The sequence below is a fragment of the Trifolium pratense genome, linkage group LG5 (assembly GCF_020283565.1).
Source record: "Trifolium pratense cultivar HEN17-A07 linkage group LG5, ARS_RC_1.1, whole genome shotgun sequence".
Classification (NCBI taxonomy): Eukaryota; Viridiplantae; Streptophyta; class Magnoliopsida; order Fabales; family Fabaceae; genus Trifolium; species Trifolium pratense.
This window is the reverse complement of record NC_060063.1, coordinates 31,088,199-31,105,257: the sequence shown is the minus strand read 5'-3', so window position 1 is coordinate 31,105,257 and position 17,059 is coordinate 31,088,199. Positions and strand designations below refer to the sequence as shown.

The window sequence follows — 17,059 nt, the reverse complement described above, 5'->3', positions numbered from 1 at the left end:
GACTCTATACTTATATATCAAATGCAAAACTTTTGTCAATATCGTCAATATCGTCATAAAGTCTTCATTTCAATATTTCTCAAAGTACAACATTATACATTCCACTTCTTTTATTGTAACTCCAATACACGTTAATTTAAATCGCAACTTCTTACGATATATCATTGTAAATATAAACAATAAATCCTAACGATTTATATTATTGTAAATATAGATCTAAAATATATTTAACTTTAAAATCTTCAAAAGATATTTAGCCATGTTATTTTCAACACTTAAGAATTTTGGTATATAGGGCCCGTTTGGAGTAACTTATTTTTGAGCTTATACAAAATAACTTATGCAAATAAATAAGCATGTTAATTTATAAATTTCCACTAACGAAAATTGTATTTATATAAGCTATTTTTCATAAACTACCTTGACAAATTTATAATAATACATCAAAACTTATTTATTTGCATAAGCTCAAAAATAAGTAATTTCAAATGGACCTTTTTTTATTTTATCTTTTTGGCAGATATAATACAAATATTATTAATATACCCCTAAAATAAAAAAAAAGGGGAAATAGTCATTTTGGTCCCTCAATGTGTAACTCGCTGTCAATCTGGTCCCTCACCGGGGAAAAACTACTAAATAGTCCCTGAATCTGCTTTCCGTTAGTCAGTTTAGTCTCTGCTGTTAAGTTTGGCCATTAACTCAACAAAAAAGCTGACATGGTATTTTTTTGAGCACACATCAGCTTGCTGAGTTTGCACTAGGGACGGGGAAACACCATTTTGGTCCCCGAATCTGCAACTCTTTGTCATTATGGTCTCTGATCCAAGAAAAAATACAAAATAGTCCTTCCCTGCAATCCATTAGTCACTTTGGTCCCTAATGTTAAAAATGGTCGTTAACTTTATAAAAAAACTTATGTGACATTTTTTAGTGACATGTGGCCCGCAGAGTTAACACATTTGTGTGATAGCTGGATGAATGATGTGGTTAGGGACTAAAATAACATTACTTTTTTTTCCTCTTCATTTATTTATCTTCTTCCTATCATTCTTCTTCATCTTCTTCATACATTTATAAATAAAGCTCATAATTTTAAACCTTGTATTAATTTTTGAACCTGAAATTAATTTTTGAACCTTGTATTGTGGCATGTTTGTAACTTTCTCTCAACAAACATGCCTTATGTTTGTATGAGTTTGTGAATAAATTTTTAGTTGTTCAAAAAACTGACAGGACAAACACGCAGCATATAGATCAATTTCGGAATATAGGATCCGAAACTAACTGAGTTTCGGATTGTAGGATCCAAACTTCACTGGTCGCAAATCCATGGGTATTTTAGGATTTTTGGGGGGTTTGAGAGCAACTAGGGGGCCAAAAGAGAAAATTTCTTATATATGTTTTTTTAGGTAAATGAATAAGTGTCAATGATTTTTTCTTTAAAATCTGGATTTAAAATTATGGGCTTTATTTATAAATGTTTGAAGAAAATGAAGAAAAATGAGAGAAAGAAGATAAAGAAATTAAGAGAAAATAAAAAGTATTGTCATTTTAGTCTTTGGTCACATCATTCATCCAGTTGTCACACAAATGTGTTAAATCTGCATGTCACGTGTTCCTAAAAAATGTCACTTCAGCTTTTTTATAAAGTTAGCAACAATTTTCAACGCAAGGGACTAAGTGAATAACGGATTGCAGAGTCAAGGACTATTTTGTACTCCCTCCGTTTCAAATTACTTGACTTTTTAGAAGAAAAAAAAAAGAAATTAAGAAAGTGTATTTTTGCACCTTATTTTCCTATTATACCCTTATTTTAATTCACCAATATTTTTTTTGCACACACTTTTTCTTTCTAATAAATTTAATGTTATGTATCAATTTTTTTCTTAAACAAATTATACAAAGAAGTTTAGTAAAAAAAAATACAATAAAAAGATTTAAAATAAGGAGGGTATAATAGACAAAATATAACATATATTATCAAAAAGACAAGTAATTTGAAAAAAGTAAAATTTTCTAAAAAGTCAAGTAATTTGAAACGGAGGGAGTATTTTTTTTTTTGAGTCAGGGACTATAATGACAGCGAGTTGCACATTCAGGGACCAAAATGGTTTTTTCCCCGTCCCTCATGCCAACTCAGCAAGCTGACGTGTGTCCACAAAAATGTCACGTCAGCTTTTTTGTTGAGTTAACGGTCAAACTTAACAGTAGAGACAAAACTGACTAACGAAATGCAGATTCAGGAACTATTCAATAGTTTTTTCTCAGTGAGGGACCAAAACGACAGCAAATTGCACATTGAAAGACTAAAATAACTATTTCACTGATAAAAAATTTGGGCCCTTAATTTTTAGGGACATAGGGCGGTAGCCTTCTTCCTCCTTCCTCAGATACGGTCCTCACTAAATCCAGTCAGAAAGTTGGGAAATAAAACAGGACAAATTCGTTTAATGAGATTAAATTTTCTTAGCAAATTATGCCAGTCTAGTTGCATTTTTTTTTTTGAGAACAACTGAATTTACTTCATGGTGAAAGAAACTTAAGTTCGCTAATGCACTTACTCTGAATCCATAAAAATGCACTTTTTAATTGAGCTTAAACTCAAATGGTCCGATTGTACGGCTTTTATACTCCTTTTGTAACACTTAAATAAAAAAATAAATAAAGGATCAAATGTTACAAAAAATCAAATGAGTGTTACAAAAAAAGATAAAGGATAAAAATATTACAAAAAAATAAGATAAAGGACCTACAGTGTAATTTTGCCAAAAATATAATACAAAAACTAGAATAATTAACTTATTGTATGAGGTATATATGATGGTTATTTACATTATACATGAAAGACTAGAGTATAGTTACATCCATGTTTGCATAATAGGTGTTTGAAGACGTTAATTTCAAGTAGAGTAACTTAAATTTTTGCTTGACTTTTCTACATTTCATTGTTATATAAGCTTCTAGACTTGCATTATTAGAACAGTCTAAAGATATTTATCAAATTTGCTATTTATTTTTACTAGAATATTCTAAAAATATGCATCAATTTCAACAAAAGGCTATAAGATGATATTATAGTTAGTCGCTCAATTGAAATTGGAACCCTGGAATTTGGTTGAGAATGGTACAAAACATTAATAGGAATTGAAATGCATAAATTTGTAAAGCACTATATATAAGTGCATTAGCTATAACCACAACAATTTCTATGCAAGCTTCTATACAGGCTTGAAAGCTGATGGTCTACTCTTTTGAGTTCGGATCATGAAGATGTAGATAAAGCAACAGTTGGCCTGCATCACCTGCGACTCCCATGGCACTTCTTGAATTCGAATTCAAATCTTCCGTAGCAACACTTGTGACAGTTCCATCTAAAATCAAACAATTACTTTCAAGTTTATAGATATCAAATAAGGGAATAAGTCAACTTTATGCTCATTATTGAAACCGTATGTCGAAATATGAAACCTCAAAATGGCACAATATAATACGTAAATAATAATTTAGATTATTGGCAACAATCATGAGGAATGACAGGATAAGCAGTGGAGAGATATAAATGTAACTTATCCTTAATTATAACTGATCATATTGTAGTCCTAGTATTGTTAAATTGATATTCCTTCAATGGTTAGTGGTTCATTTGTAGGTAACAACTTCACTATCAACACGAGGACACATTCATGTCATAAGGTGTCACCACCCTTGATCCTGGACCTTTCCTTATTGCATAATGCATTGGTTTGGTATCTTACATGTTGCAGCTGCCTAAGGGATCTAAACTTTCATTGTATTTTCAATGTCTAATGTTTGGAGAAGTTTTCAAGGGTTAGAATCTGCTTCACCAACTTTACCCAGCTCCAAATGCTTTTCTGGATCCTCAAATTTAGGGTGGTCAAACAGAAGTTCACAATCATTCGGAAGGAGTTTCTCCAGCCCATGCCTCTTTGGAGTCGGTTCCATTATGCAGACATGAAACTTTGCTATGTACATTTGTGTTCAAGGACAAGCACTCTTCTAAGTTCTAACTAAGGAAGTGATGTTATGGTCTGTGGTCAATCAAACATGCTAAAGTAGTTCCTTTTTCTACGGTTTATCAGTGAATAAAAGAATGAATCCAGTGCAAACTATTATGCCTAGATAATAATTTCATACGTTTGGAGGTTACTGCCACCTGTTAGTGTAGCAGATTCTTATGTTGGCATATGTTTCAGGAAGAATATTAACTAGTTTGCAGTAAAATAGAGGGCAACGAATCTTTGCATGATCAGAACGTTTACTACTGGAGATTGAGGGGTTCACTCTAAGATGCCCAAACTTGGTTAACAATATAGAACAGTAAAGAAGTAAGAAATCTGATGTACAACCAGTTTTACTGTTCAAGACACTATACTAAGACTGGACAAAACTACAAAAGTGTAAGATTATTGACCCACCACCTAATGTTTGTATATATACTTCTTTTGTTTTGAAGAAATGTTCGTATATATACTTCTTCACTCCATGGTTGTGTTAAGCCATCTTAATCGCTTTAGTGACTCAATTCAAAGTGAACCTTCAGTTTAACTTGGCCTATACTAACACAGGAAAGGAAACTGTTAAACCATGTGGCCAATTCCTTGAAGCACGCCAGAAATGGAATACAAAAGTATGTGATCTATTAGTCTCTTGAAGGTATCGATTGATCATAACTTATGATGATTCCTAACTAATCACCAACAATTCTAGTGCAGCAAATTAAACATTATTGATTATTGACAAGTTAAAACTATCTATATTATTGTATTAATATCCCATGTAAGCAGCTCGGTTAGTGAGCTAAGGAATACTGAAATAGTTCTAACCAAGAGGTCTTGAATTTGAACTCTGAAAAACTAACATCAGTTACATAATCAGTACTTTACTTACAACTAACATTTTCTATAAAAAAAATATCAATATCATCAGTGTTTCTACAGTGAAATCGCCAGCTGAAGCATAAAGTGGAACATTGCAACTGTCACGACCCAATCGCTGGTCATGACCGGCGCACAGGCCACGACTAACTAACCTTGTATTTAGCCTGGAAAGCCTAATACACTATAACAATATACTTATTTAAATATAGAATTACTAAAATTATAGCTCGACAGGGAGGATCCCATTCCCTGGTCCTACGTATCCCTCAATGACGAGGGAATCAGAGCCACGTAGTTCTCTAATTAAGTGTTGGTTAACTATCAACATAGTATACAAAAATTATCTCATTTCATTATGTGCAACATAGACCACATTATTTTATTCTTATTTCAATTTTACTCTGAGCATCATTCTTTTATAACTTCTTGCTTACCAGTATTTAACTGGTAGATTCTAGGGTGAAGGCTCTATTAAGTCCCTCACCGATGTACCACTCAACTTAACCGTCAGATTAATCGAGTATATATTATCCCATTAGACATTAACACACTAGATCAAATGCTTTCTTTCACCCCCGCAAAACATTCATGAATCTTCAACTGACCGAAAGAAAAAACACACACACGAACTAGGATTTTGTTCACGAAAAATTAAGAAATAGGGGAATTTTGTGGAAGTGGAAGAATGAAATGAGTTTTGAGATACCCCATATTTTAACAACTTGCCTCTTCACATATCCCTCTCATGGCTAGAAAATTACCAATTTGAATCTTCACTTTGTAGATTGCGTTTCAATTTCTCATGCCAAGATCTACAAAACCCTAAAATAATTTCTCAATTTAAGTATTTGACAATTTCTTTTTTATTAGATCCACCTTTTTTAATCATAATTTAAGAATGAAATTGAAATTAAGAACGTGGAAAAATTACAGAGGCAAGGTTTTTTGAAACATCCATGTTGTGATTTTTTGAGAAAAATAAAGTTACCCCCTATTATTATAACTTGTGAATTGTGGGAGGTTATTGTCGTTTTCACTAGATCAAATTTTCTGGGCTGTGTTTTGTGTTGAAGATATTTTCTACATGTTCAAACCCATGATAGTTTGAAAGGAAGACTTTGATCTAGTGTGTTAATGTCTAATGGGATAATATATACTCGATTAATCTGACGGTTAAGTTGAGTGGTACACCGGTGAGGGACTTAATAGAGCCCTCACCCTAGAATCCACCGTATTTAACTATGACTTCATACTTGTCATTCTCTCTCAATTTCAACATAATACTACTAGTTCAAAACAGTCCCAAAACTATTCCAATATAAAAAACATGGAATTTCAAGTAGATTATAATTAAATCATAACAAGTTACGAATCTAACATACTCTAATTTCCACTTTGAAGTCTCTAATCATATAATTTGTCATAGGGGTAAATTCTTAACATTCTAACACAAGCAACTTCTAATACTTAGATATACTCTAAAACTGCAGTTTCTACCAACATCAAACCTAATAAAGAACTGACCTTATTAATCTGAAAAGTGATGCTTGGTGGGTGATTGAAAATGGTGAAGAAATGGAGAAATCTCTAAGACTTTGAGTTCTAACTTGCTTCTCTTTTTAACAGCCCAAACATGTAGTGCTAACCTTAATCCTCTTCATTGAACTTGCTAACAAGGTAAAAAGACCTTAATCTTCAAGACCCCTAAGCAAGCATCTTGTTCAATAGTGGAATTTGTGAAAAATCAACCATGGAAGTGGAGGTGGGTTCAACGAACACAAGAGGTGGAGGAGAAGAAAATTGGAAACAAAAATTTTGTTTTGGGCAAACTTAGATTCTCAGTTAATTACACAAGCAAGCTTGATTCCACAAGGAAATGGAGAGACAGAAGAAAAATTGACGGGGAAAGGGCTCTTTGGACGACAATGGAAAGAAGAGATAAAGAACTGAGTTTTTTTTTTTTCTTTTCCTCCCTAGGCCTTTCTAGACTTTTCTACCCTTTTCTATTTCTTTTCTTTTATTTATTTATTTATTATTTTTAATTTATTTTTTTAAATGGACCTATGTACTTGTTCTTATATTACTCTTGTGCCATTAATATCTTCACTAAAAGATTCTATCTTAATTACGATTAATAGAGCAGACTATCATAATTTATTAATTAATTATTCAGGATATTACAGCAACATACCATGAAAATGGTGCAGAGTATCAAGCTTGGATCCTCTAGCTAATTCCCACATATATACCACACCGTCACTTGTGCTGATGATTCCATAACCACCTGAGACACCAACAGTGGTTGTCCTGCATAGAGTTGATACAGTTGAAAATGTCAATGAATGATAAATATGCAGTGTAGATTAAGCAATAGAACAACTTTTAAACAGTGTAAAAATGATCTATCATCAGTACTTTGTTATAGTTATATAACTCAAACAATATCAACTGATGATTCATAAAACTGAGGTTACAGGTTGTAATTGGTGAAATCTAACTCTTGCAAATTCAAGGTATAACTGCCTACTAGACACATAATAGGTCCGACCCTTCCCTAGACTCCACTGTGCCTGGAGGTTCAGCATACCAGGCTGCCCTTTTTACCCTCATAATTATAATTTTCAGTAAATTCCTTCAGCTGCTGGCCTCATAAATGAATGATAGACTATTAATTGAGGCAAAGAGATCATTAGACTTCAACAGTGATCTAAAATCCAGTTCAAGCAGCTTTTATTCACTTTACATCTTAACATTGAAAAAAATATATGCTGAAAAATAATGGGGAAAATTACTTCCCTTTACTTCATAGGCAGTAAAAAAATAAGATGTTGAAAGAATCAAATAAAATATGACAGACTATATTCAACTCAGGAAACATCATATGGCACCTAGGATCCAAGGGACTTCCAAAAACTATGCTATTTTTCACCAAAAGGGCAAGCCTCCAACTTCTAGCTGTATGTACATCGTGATGACTTGAAGTTGAAACATGATTCGGGCAACAATCAAAGTCCGAGGGAGTCGAGACAAGAAAACACATAGCAACATCTTCAGTTGGTAGATACACACAGGTCTCTCTTTGCTCTGAGTGCCAGAAATTGGTTGCTTCTAAAAAAATTTCAGCCTTCTCCTCTATGCTAGCATAGCTCAATCCCAAGCCTTTAGTTTGCAAATCAAACAAGCTTATTGGAAAGAACTCACTAATTGGATATTTTGCAGCAGAGAAGCTTGAAACACAATTGAGCTTGGTAATGTCCCTGAGGAAAATATTGAATATGATATGAATGTGATATTAAAACTGAATGGCCAAATTAAAAATTTGTTACACTTTTCTAATTACTTCTCCATTCTCCTTATTTTTAACAACTATTATGCTAGGTCAGAGGTTTTTTCAGATAAGAAATTTGAAGATAGCAGTGACATATTTCCTGAGTCTGAAACAGATAAAGCTCAAATTAGGAACCTCGGTCTCTCCAAGATTTACAGAAGGAATAGGGGGTTAGGTACAGAAAAAGTAAAAAAAGCAACACATGTTCTTCATATTCCGATGAACCTGTGACTTGTATAAAATAGATTTGAAGACAAAATGCAAGCAAAGTAATGCAACAAATATGATAAAAAGATAATACAAAATGAAATATGGGTGTGTGGGTATGTTTGAGAAAAACCCTAAACGTTACTCCTGAGACAAAACCACAGTCACCTGGTTCACAATTCGATTTCGATTTGGTACGTGGTATAAGTTCGGGTACGCGGTACGCAACACTTGAAATATTGGGTACATGGGGGGTATATGTAGTCGACATGTTATTTGGGTTCATGGTACGTTATAATATTTTTATCGGTACACTAACAATAACTTTTTTATCTCATCTAGTTAAAAGCAATAAAATCCATGCTAATAAGATATAAAACATCAATAAAAATTAACTTGAATATTAAAACACGAAAACAAGAGTCAATATTTTTATGGTAATAATTATGTATATTGTTTTAAAGGAAAATACTAGTTACTAATGTGATTAATATGTGAAAAAATTACTAATTTGATTAACAATTTGACACTGATAAAATTAAAAAAAGAAGCCCATAAATGTACAATAATAGAATAATAATAGTCAGACATTGAGTATTGGCAGTACCCTTCAGTGTAACTTCTCTTCCCTTATATAAAAATGTTTAAGAAATGAAAGTAGTCCCGCGTCAAAAGTGTGTGTGAAAATTAGAGAGGGGTTAACTATAATAAGCAGTGTACGACACGGTGCATTGCAGATGGGGATTGAAGATAGTAGCTTTTAAGTAGAAAACACTTCTCCCTATACTCTCTATTGCAGCCTATGATGATTGCTTTTTAATTTGAACGGTTCCCATTCCCATCTAAATGGGACCCTGTTCTTTCTTTTGGGTTTGATGCTTTAAAAGAATTATAGCCAACTTTGGCAAACCAATTTGTGAAAGTTCTGTGAAATGGTGCCAATTTACAGCTCCAAGTCAATCTAGTGAATTATGTGACTATGGACAGAACATTAATTCTTGCTTCTTAATAATATAAAATCCTCACAACAATCCTAAGCAAGATTATAAACCAACTTTTATCGAATTATATGTTTAAAATAATTAAAATAATGCTAATATAATAGGACATCTCTTCAAGGTAAATAAAGACAACATACCATAAACTGAATTCACCATAGATGTTTCGGCCTACAACCAAATGAGCACACCTTGGAACCCTCTTTAATTCCACAATGCCAGGGGACGTGGAACCATCAGCTGGAATGATGAAGTACTCTATCTTTTCACTGAAAAAATGTTATGAAGGGGTGAAAAGCTATGTTGTATGACCACAACCAATAAATATAAATATTTAATAACACTAGCAGCAAATAAGTTACAAACATTAAAGAATAATACAGTTTTTTAGTGATCAACAACTGGAATAAATTTTACAATTACAGTGGTCTAACTCATCAATTATGTCTAGAAAATTAAATGCAATGAAATTTGGGAAGCTTTGTTTTTTGTACTAACTCTCTGGTTCCCAGGGGAAGGAGCCCCCCGTAATTCAGAGTTCGGTCGCGAGGTAAGTAAAGTCTGGCCAATTGGCAAGCTTTCAGCCAAGAAACAATTAGTCATAATATCCAAGTAATAAAGTTTCTCCAATATTCATCGAGAATTGCTGTGATAAGCACAAGCTCTACATGAGCATATATCCATGGTCTCTGCTAAAATGCAAACACAGAAGAAACCTATCTGTATTGTTTAACAATCATATTCACTACAAATTAAAAACTTATAATTCTGAAAAGGACATAAGTGTCTTTAAGGAGCAAGAAAAATCAAAGAGAATGCGTTAAAATCACCTCCATGTTGAATTCATGACCCACACTTGTAGTCTCCCACTCTCTCCAACAGAAACAAGTCGGTTAGCTTCACAAACCAAAATACAATGTAAATCTTCAACAGCTTCCAATGTTGCCAAAACTGATACATAACCACTTTCTACATGAACAATCTTCAAAGCATTCTTCTCGGAGCAGACTGATGTGCATGTTGAGCAACAACAATCAATTTTTCCTTCCCTGGGATTAAACAATATTTAGTTACTCTATCTACAGTATTCCAATTTATTACATATCAATTCAAACCTGTAGAAACAGTTAACCTGCAATTGGGGGTTTTTATGCTGCCTATTAAGACAATATACTGTCCATCAGGCGTCAACTCCACCCCAGTTCTTTCCAGGATAATCTAGCAAAGAATATGATATATTTTGAAAGTAAGTATTTATGTAGCCAAAATGTTTGGGTAAAATGTCAATAAGGAAATAAGGGTTTCCAAACAGAAAATGAAAAGCAACTTACTTCTCCCATGAAGTTATATTTTGGATCTGGCAATATTATTGGGGTGTGAGCCATGACAGAGGGGCAACCAAAATTTGGTCCCTTGGTAGCTACCTTGTAGGTAAACAGGGTTCTGTGCTGACTCGTAAGGCCACATAAAACGCAAATGTGGATTTCATCCTCTCTTGTTTTTAAAAGTAATGATGAAACAGGCATTGGGTGCATGTAGCACCCTACAAACTTTACACTGCTGTTCAGATTATTCTTGAGTTCCTGGTTTCTTTGGACCATTGGTTCTGAAACAAACTGAGCCTCCTTGCTACCAGAGCACTTATTTTCACAGGAAAGTGGGTTTGGATTCTGAGATGAATGGTTTAGCTCCGCTAGGTTGCTTTGTACATCTGGAATGTCACTATGCGCTTCGAGTGTTTCTAATAATAAACCTGCAGAATCATCTGGTTCGCATAGTTTATCGTTTTTTGTTTGAATGGTTTTTGAGGGAGGGACAGTGTCTCTAGCAGTATGCATTTGACGAGTACCTAGTTCAATCTTGTCACATTCTGGACTCTTCGCAGAGAAACAATTTCCTTGGAGGGTTCTGGTGTATACAATATTTGGTGACTGAGAAGAAGACATCATCATTGTTTTAACATTGCCTGTTTTACCAACAGCTTCATCTTGTGTCTTTTCTGCAAGGATTTCCAAGCTTTTAAATAACAAATATTTTATTTAACCCCTGAGAATGCATTGCTAATAACTATGTTGTTTTCAAAATTTGTAAGAAATGGTGATGTTTGGATCAAACACAACAATAATTCAATGAAACCTTAGTCTCAGATCATTAAGTGCCATCCTTGACCATACACCAAAATAAGCTAATAGTTTGCAACAATCATGACCAGTTAAGTTGGATTGACATGGGAATGGGTTGGCACTAACTCAACAAGCATCTTAGTTCAAAACAGACAGAAGAATTATATTGTGATAGACAATTCAACCCTTCTGATCATGATTACCGGAATTTAAGAACTTTTTTTTTTTATACCAGATATCATGAACACATTACCTCCAGTAAAATCCTGACCAGCTGACAGGCCATTTTTCAGTGAATTGAAACTATCATGCGCCGGAGACATGTCGTCCAGCACAGAATCAGGAATGCATACATCAGGAGGAGACATGTCATCCAGAACAGAATCGGGAACACATGCATCATAATCAGGAGGCCTGTTTTTAAATTCCAACTCTGAAGCACAGCATGTGGATGGTCCATTTGGCAAATCACCAGGAAGTTGTTCTTGACTTTTCGGATAACACATTTCTTTACTGAAACTAGATTTATCAACTTCCGCAATATTAAAAGATAAGATTTCTGAGTTTTTGAGATCCTCACATTGACTATACTCAAAACTATCAAGAACAATAGACTTCATATGTTCAGTGCCGGTATTTGTCTTATGTATCTTCTCACCTTGTTCCCCATATACATCCTCTGTTACCATTTTATCTGCGGTATAAACACATGATTAAACAAAGTGCATGAAAACATAAACACAGAACACACAAACACAAAACAAAGACAAACATTGTGTCGTGATGTATTGATCTATGCCAAACATTGTAATTACCCTATATATATATATATATATATATATATACAGGAAAAGTTAAAATAGCACAGATAGGTATATTTACCAGATGATGGTACATCCAAAACACGGCCAACTTCATTTTGTTCTTCCTTAGAGTTTGTTACCATAGGCAATATATCTGAAGTGATAAAAGTAAACTTCTTATCTGTTGAGACATTACTCAGTAAAGGAACTGCTTGAGGAAGCAGAAGTGACATCATTGAATTTGCCACATCCTGGCCAGCTGAATTAAAATCATTTTTCTCGGAGCTTAGATTTGAATCAGGTCTAAGCACTTCCTCGTGTTTTGAATTTAACAAATCTTCAGAAGATACCTCACATGCTGGCTCACTGTAAGTATTCTTGTCCAAATTACTTGGTGCAGAATCAGAGGCATTTTCTGCAGTGCAGTAGAGTAAGTGATCTAGAATCAACAGGAAAATGTAGAATAGATAAATATAAGAGAGAAACTAGATATTGAAGGAGTGTTGTAGAAAACTGTATATAAAAAAATAGAAAATCCTAACACATTCCAAATCTCTCTATATTTCACATCATCACATGATACTTCATTCTGTAAAGAACACTACTCTGTCTCTTTCTAATATTACCAAAGGCAAAAGCATTATAAATCTCAAAATTTGTAATCAACTTGAATAAATATAAGTATGTCCAGCCAAAAGGTAAATCTTTCAACTCATCAATATATGATTAAGTGGAAACAGATACTAGAAGTTAATAACAGTGAATACTTGTACTGTACAAAACACAGAGATATAAGTACCTTGTAAATCTAGTGTATCAGGATCACAAAGATCATTGCCAATACAACCCTGAGACTCTTTAGAACCTGACTGTATCACTTTGTCATCTGCTGTGACCAACAAACTTGTCATTTTCATCTCCACATCATGTGACCTATGAAGCTGCAAGAAGTTAAAATAGTGATTCCTCTATAACAAGGTGGACCAGAATTTGGATTGATTCACAAATTTCTGCCAAATTTCAAATGATATATCTCAAGAAGCAGGAAATTAAACAAAACACTTCAAAGATTTGTATCAAGAGTGTCACTATTTTGGAAAGAACGGGTTTCCAATTAATAATGTTCAATAGACTATATTTTACGAACAAGTGTGTTTCCAATGAACAAATATTCGGTGGAATATTAGAAGGGCGTGTTTACCAGTTTTTCTGTAGACAAGTTTTCAGTTATTTCTGTACTTTTTTTATTTGCAGAGGAGAGAAACCCTGTCTGTCTCTCCGAAGGTACAGCTCCCGCTTTTTTGTCCTCAGATATATCAATAGGATTCAATAGCTGGTCATTTTGGGATGCAATGCAATTACTTGTTTTACCAACAGATGGCTTTATTGACAGCGAAGGTGATACATCTATTTGATTTTGGGCGCCATCCTCATCTTCTAAACCATTGTTGGTTGTAGAACTCCGTTGAACAAGAGTTGTTTCATTCTTTACATCTGAAGCACTACTACAAGCAAGTTCTACAGATTGAGGTCCAGATCTGCCATTTAACTTCTTTTTTTTAAGTTCACATCTACTTCTCTTCCCTGTAACACGTGCTCTTTTCAAGGAAACTAATAAATCAGGACTGGTGCCTACATTAGGGTGGCAATCATCATGCTGTGTTTTAGAAACATCATTACTGATGTTTGAGGATACTATGCTCCGTTCTACTATTCCATTTATATCTGCCCCTAGTTCGCGAAGCAACCTCTGAATAACCTGGTTTTTTAACCCAAATAGCTGGATGCAATGAAAAAATAATTAAAATAAGATTAAATACAGTAAACATCTCATGAAAGCGATATAATATAAAAAAAAATAATCAAGAGAAAAGAAAAAGAGGGATTATGAGATTAATCATGACATAAACAGAAACTTTTGCAAAATGTGTGTAGCTAGACAAAACGTCAAAGCTCAGACACATCCATTAACTGTTTGGGATAAAGAAGAGAGCTTAGATTTTACTAAAGAGAGAAAAGAAGGGATACAAATGAAAGAACAACAAAATATCCTTAACAAAAACAAGGAAGAACAGGGAAAAAATTAAACAATATCATTAGTGCAATAAAGCTTCCCAACACCACAGCATATCTTCTTGCGGTACTCGTTAATGAAACAATGAACAGAGCACCAAAGAAAAGTCAGTAAGCTTATCTTATCAGTAAGAATTATTTTTGGCGACAAATCACAAAGGTTGAAGAAATATACAAGGACATAATTTCAAAGATAAGTGGTCAGTCTTGGATATTGTATTGACTGATTTTCAATTACAAGGACAAAGCATTATGTTTTGATGTGATGCTTTAATTTAATCATCAATTAATAGCACAGCAAACAGGAAATGTGTTTCTGAAACTTGCTAGCAGTTTTGACAGAATAGTTACACAAGAAACTGGATATTTAATAACATAGTAGGAAATGCCATGCCAAATAGTTTTGATACCTATAGTCTACGCAAAGAGCAATTGCTATACATGTATATAGTAAGTAATCCAGCAATATACGCCGTCTTTCATTCTATAGTCACATGACACAACAAAGACTTAAATTATTTCCATATAAGAGATTTATGATAAAAAGGTGTTTGTTTTATCATTTTAACATGATATTCAAATATCTTGTCATAAACAAAATTCAATTATAACAGAATTACAGCACACAGTTAGATTAGTTGCGCTCAAATTAGCTTGAAAATAGATACGGATGTAGTTTATTTGGAATGATTTCTGGAAATTTCAATAAATTTTCCTGAAAAATAAAAGAAATTGTCTGGAACATTAAAAACAGAATTATCAATGTCACCAATTTCTACCTCCAAGCCATCCATCTTAGATGAAAGTCGCTTCCCATGCCAAATCTTCATGCGGGTGCAACCTTTCTTCTGAAATTCCTTCCATGCAAAGTCTGGAGTTTTACCAGAAACTGAATTCCCATCATCAGAAGAAATCTGTAGAAACAGTACGTAACTGAAACTATTTAACAAAACTCAAAGCAAGTTGTAAACATTTAGAATATGGAACCTGAAGTCAAAGCATTAAAGCACAAAGAATCTTGAATACAAACCAAAAATTTAGGCCCGTTAACGCCTTCAACAATTTCCATCTTATAAGTAGTACCATTATGAGCTCTAACAGCTTGGTAGCCAACTGGATATGGATATCGATCCTTTCCCTACAAAATAGCCAGTGTAAAAATGTAATCAGTCAGCAAAGGAAAACAAACCAATACAAAGTGGTATGCAGAAATTCCTCCAAGATAAACCATGGTCAAGCATGCATCTCACTTCTTTATTCTTACCTAAGTATACATCACTTCTTTATTCAATAAAATCACAAACAGCCAAACTAAGTCGAGTTAATCTAGGTGGACTCATTTAAGGAAGAAAAGGCTCTCCTAGTATCTATCTTTTCTATTCACTCAAACCCAACATCCTTCATAAGGAAAATCAAACTTCTTACCACTTGGACAAACTAACAAACAAGCATCCGTATTAAAGTCCGTTACTTTGTTAATTATATTTCCCAGACTATCCCTATATTCTATTCAGTCCAATGCTAAAGGCATGACCCCTACCAACAATATTTTTCCCATACACCTTAATCCAAGAATTAAATCTAGGACCAATCACATCTCATGCTTAAGAGATCTGAGTTCCTTTCACTTGCACAACTACATGCCAGTACACCACCAGTCCTTTTATATTCATAAAATCCCTACTTCAAACAAGCAAAAGTCGCGGTTCATCACTCAATGACCTCTGCAACTCTACGTAGTACTAACATCCAATCAAAATATCATCGTTTCGCTGTTAGACATAGAACCCTACATCACTTACCCTTTCAACTTTCTATCTAAACGATATTTTCAAGATCTTATATATGAACCTATCTACACATCCTATCACACACACACAATCGTACTTTTCAGTGCCATTCAAAAAAACAAAAAACGGTAGTACTTCAGTAACCAGCTAAATTCATACACACACTCAAAGATAAGCAACAAGAGTAAACGATTTTTGGCGGAAAAGGTAATAACAATGATATATTCAGTTCAATTGCAAATCGAGCATGAATAATCAAATATTGCGATTCTAGATTGAAAAACGGAAGGAAATAGAATGGGGAAAATGTAATCAAACCCTAGAACTGCTCCAATACTTCTTCTCCCAAGGTCCATTGTAGAGTGAACCGATTGAGATAACTTCGAGGTTATCGGCATTCTCCGGTTCGGAATCTGTAGGTGCGGTGGGTTTTGCGGCGGTTCTAGACCTCACCATTGAAGAAGAAGAAGAAGAGAGAGAGAGAAAGTGGGAGAGAGTGAAAGAGTGTCGATGGCGGGAAAAGGGTTTTACAGGAAGTATTTATATGCAGTTCGCTCCATCTGCCGCTTCCACTCCGCAAATGAATATTTCTGAATTCAATGAATTAAAAAGTGTTATTTTTTCTTATGTCCGGGTGAGTATCTTTTACAAGTAAAAGAAATGTTGAGTTGCTCACAATCAAGTATTTTGATGATGTGACACTCTATAAGAAAAGTTTACAATCTCTATTAAAAAAACATTTTCATCATTTCCTTTAATTAAATCATTTTAATTTTAATTATCTTTAATTAAATCATTTTAATTTTAATTATCAATATATCAAATTATCACTATAT

General features: G+C 33.7%; 1 protein-coding gene across 2 annotated transcripts; it reads right to left on the bottom strand.

Moving 5' to 3' along the window:
* Positions 1 to 2,901: 2,901 nt before the first annotated feature.
* LOC123882822 lies at positions 2,902 to 16,836 on the bottom strand. Of its 2 annotated transcripts, none has more exons than XM_045931423.1 (14): positions 16,542 to 16,836; positions 15,464 to 15,571; positions 15,213 to 15,347; positions 13,562 to 14,140; positions 13,160 to 13,301; positions 12,440 to 12,775; positions 11,811 to 12,251; positions 10,766 to 11,433; positions 10,567 to 10,652; positions 10,265 to 10,483; positions 9,575 to 9,703; positions 7,790 to 8,158; positions 7,093 to 7,208; positions 2,902 to 3,374 (listed from the first exon to the last, which is right to left on the bottom strand). In XM_045931423.1, exons 1-14 carry the CDS (start codon positions 16,677 to 16,679, stop codon positions 3,247 to 3,249), a joined length of 3,594 nt encoding a protein of 1,197 aa, XP_045787379.1. In that variant the 5' UTR covers positions 16,680 to 16,836; the 3' UTR covers positions 2,902 to 3,246. The 2 variants fall into 2 exon arrangements, with proteins under 2 accessions (XP_045787379.1, XP_045787380.1); XM_045931424.1 differs by having other exon boundaries at positions 12,557 to 12,775; positions 16,542 to 16,790.
* Between the last annotated feature and the right edge of the window lie 223 nt (positions 16,837 to 17,059).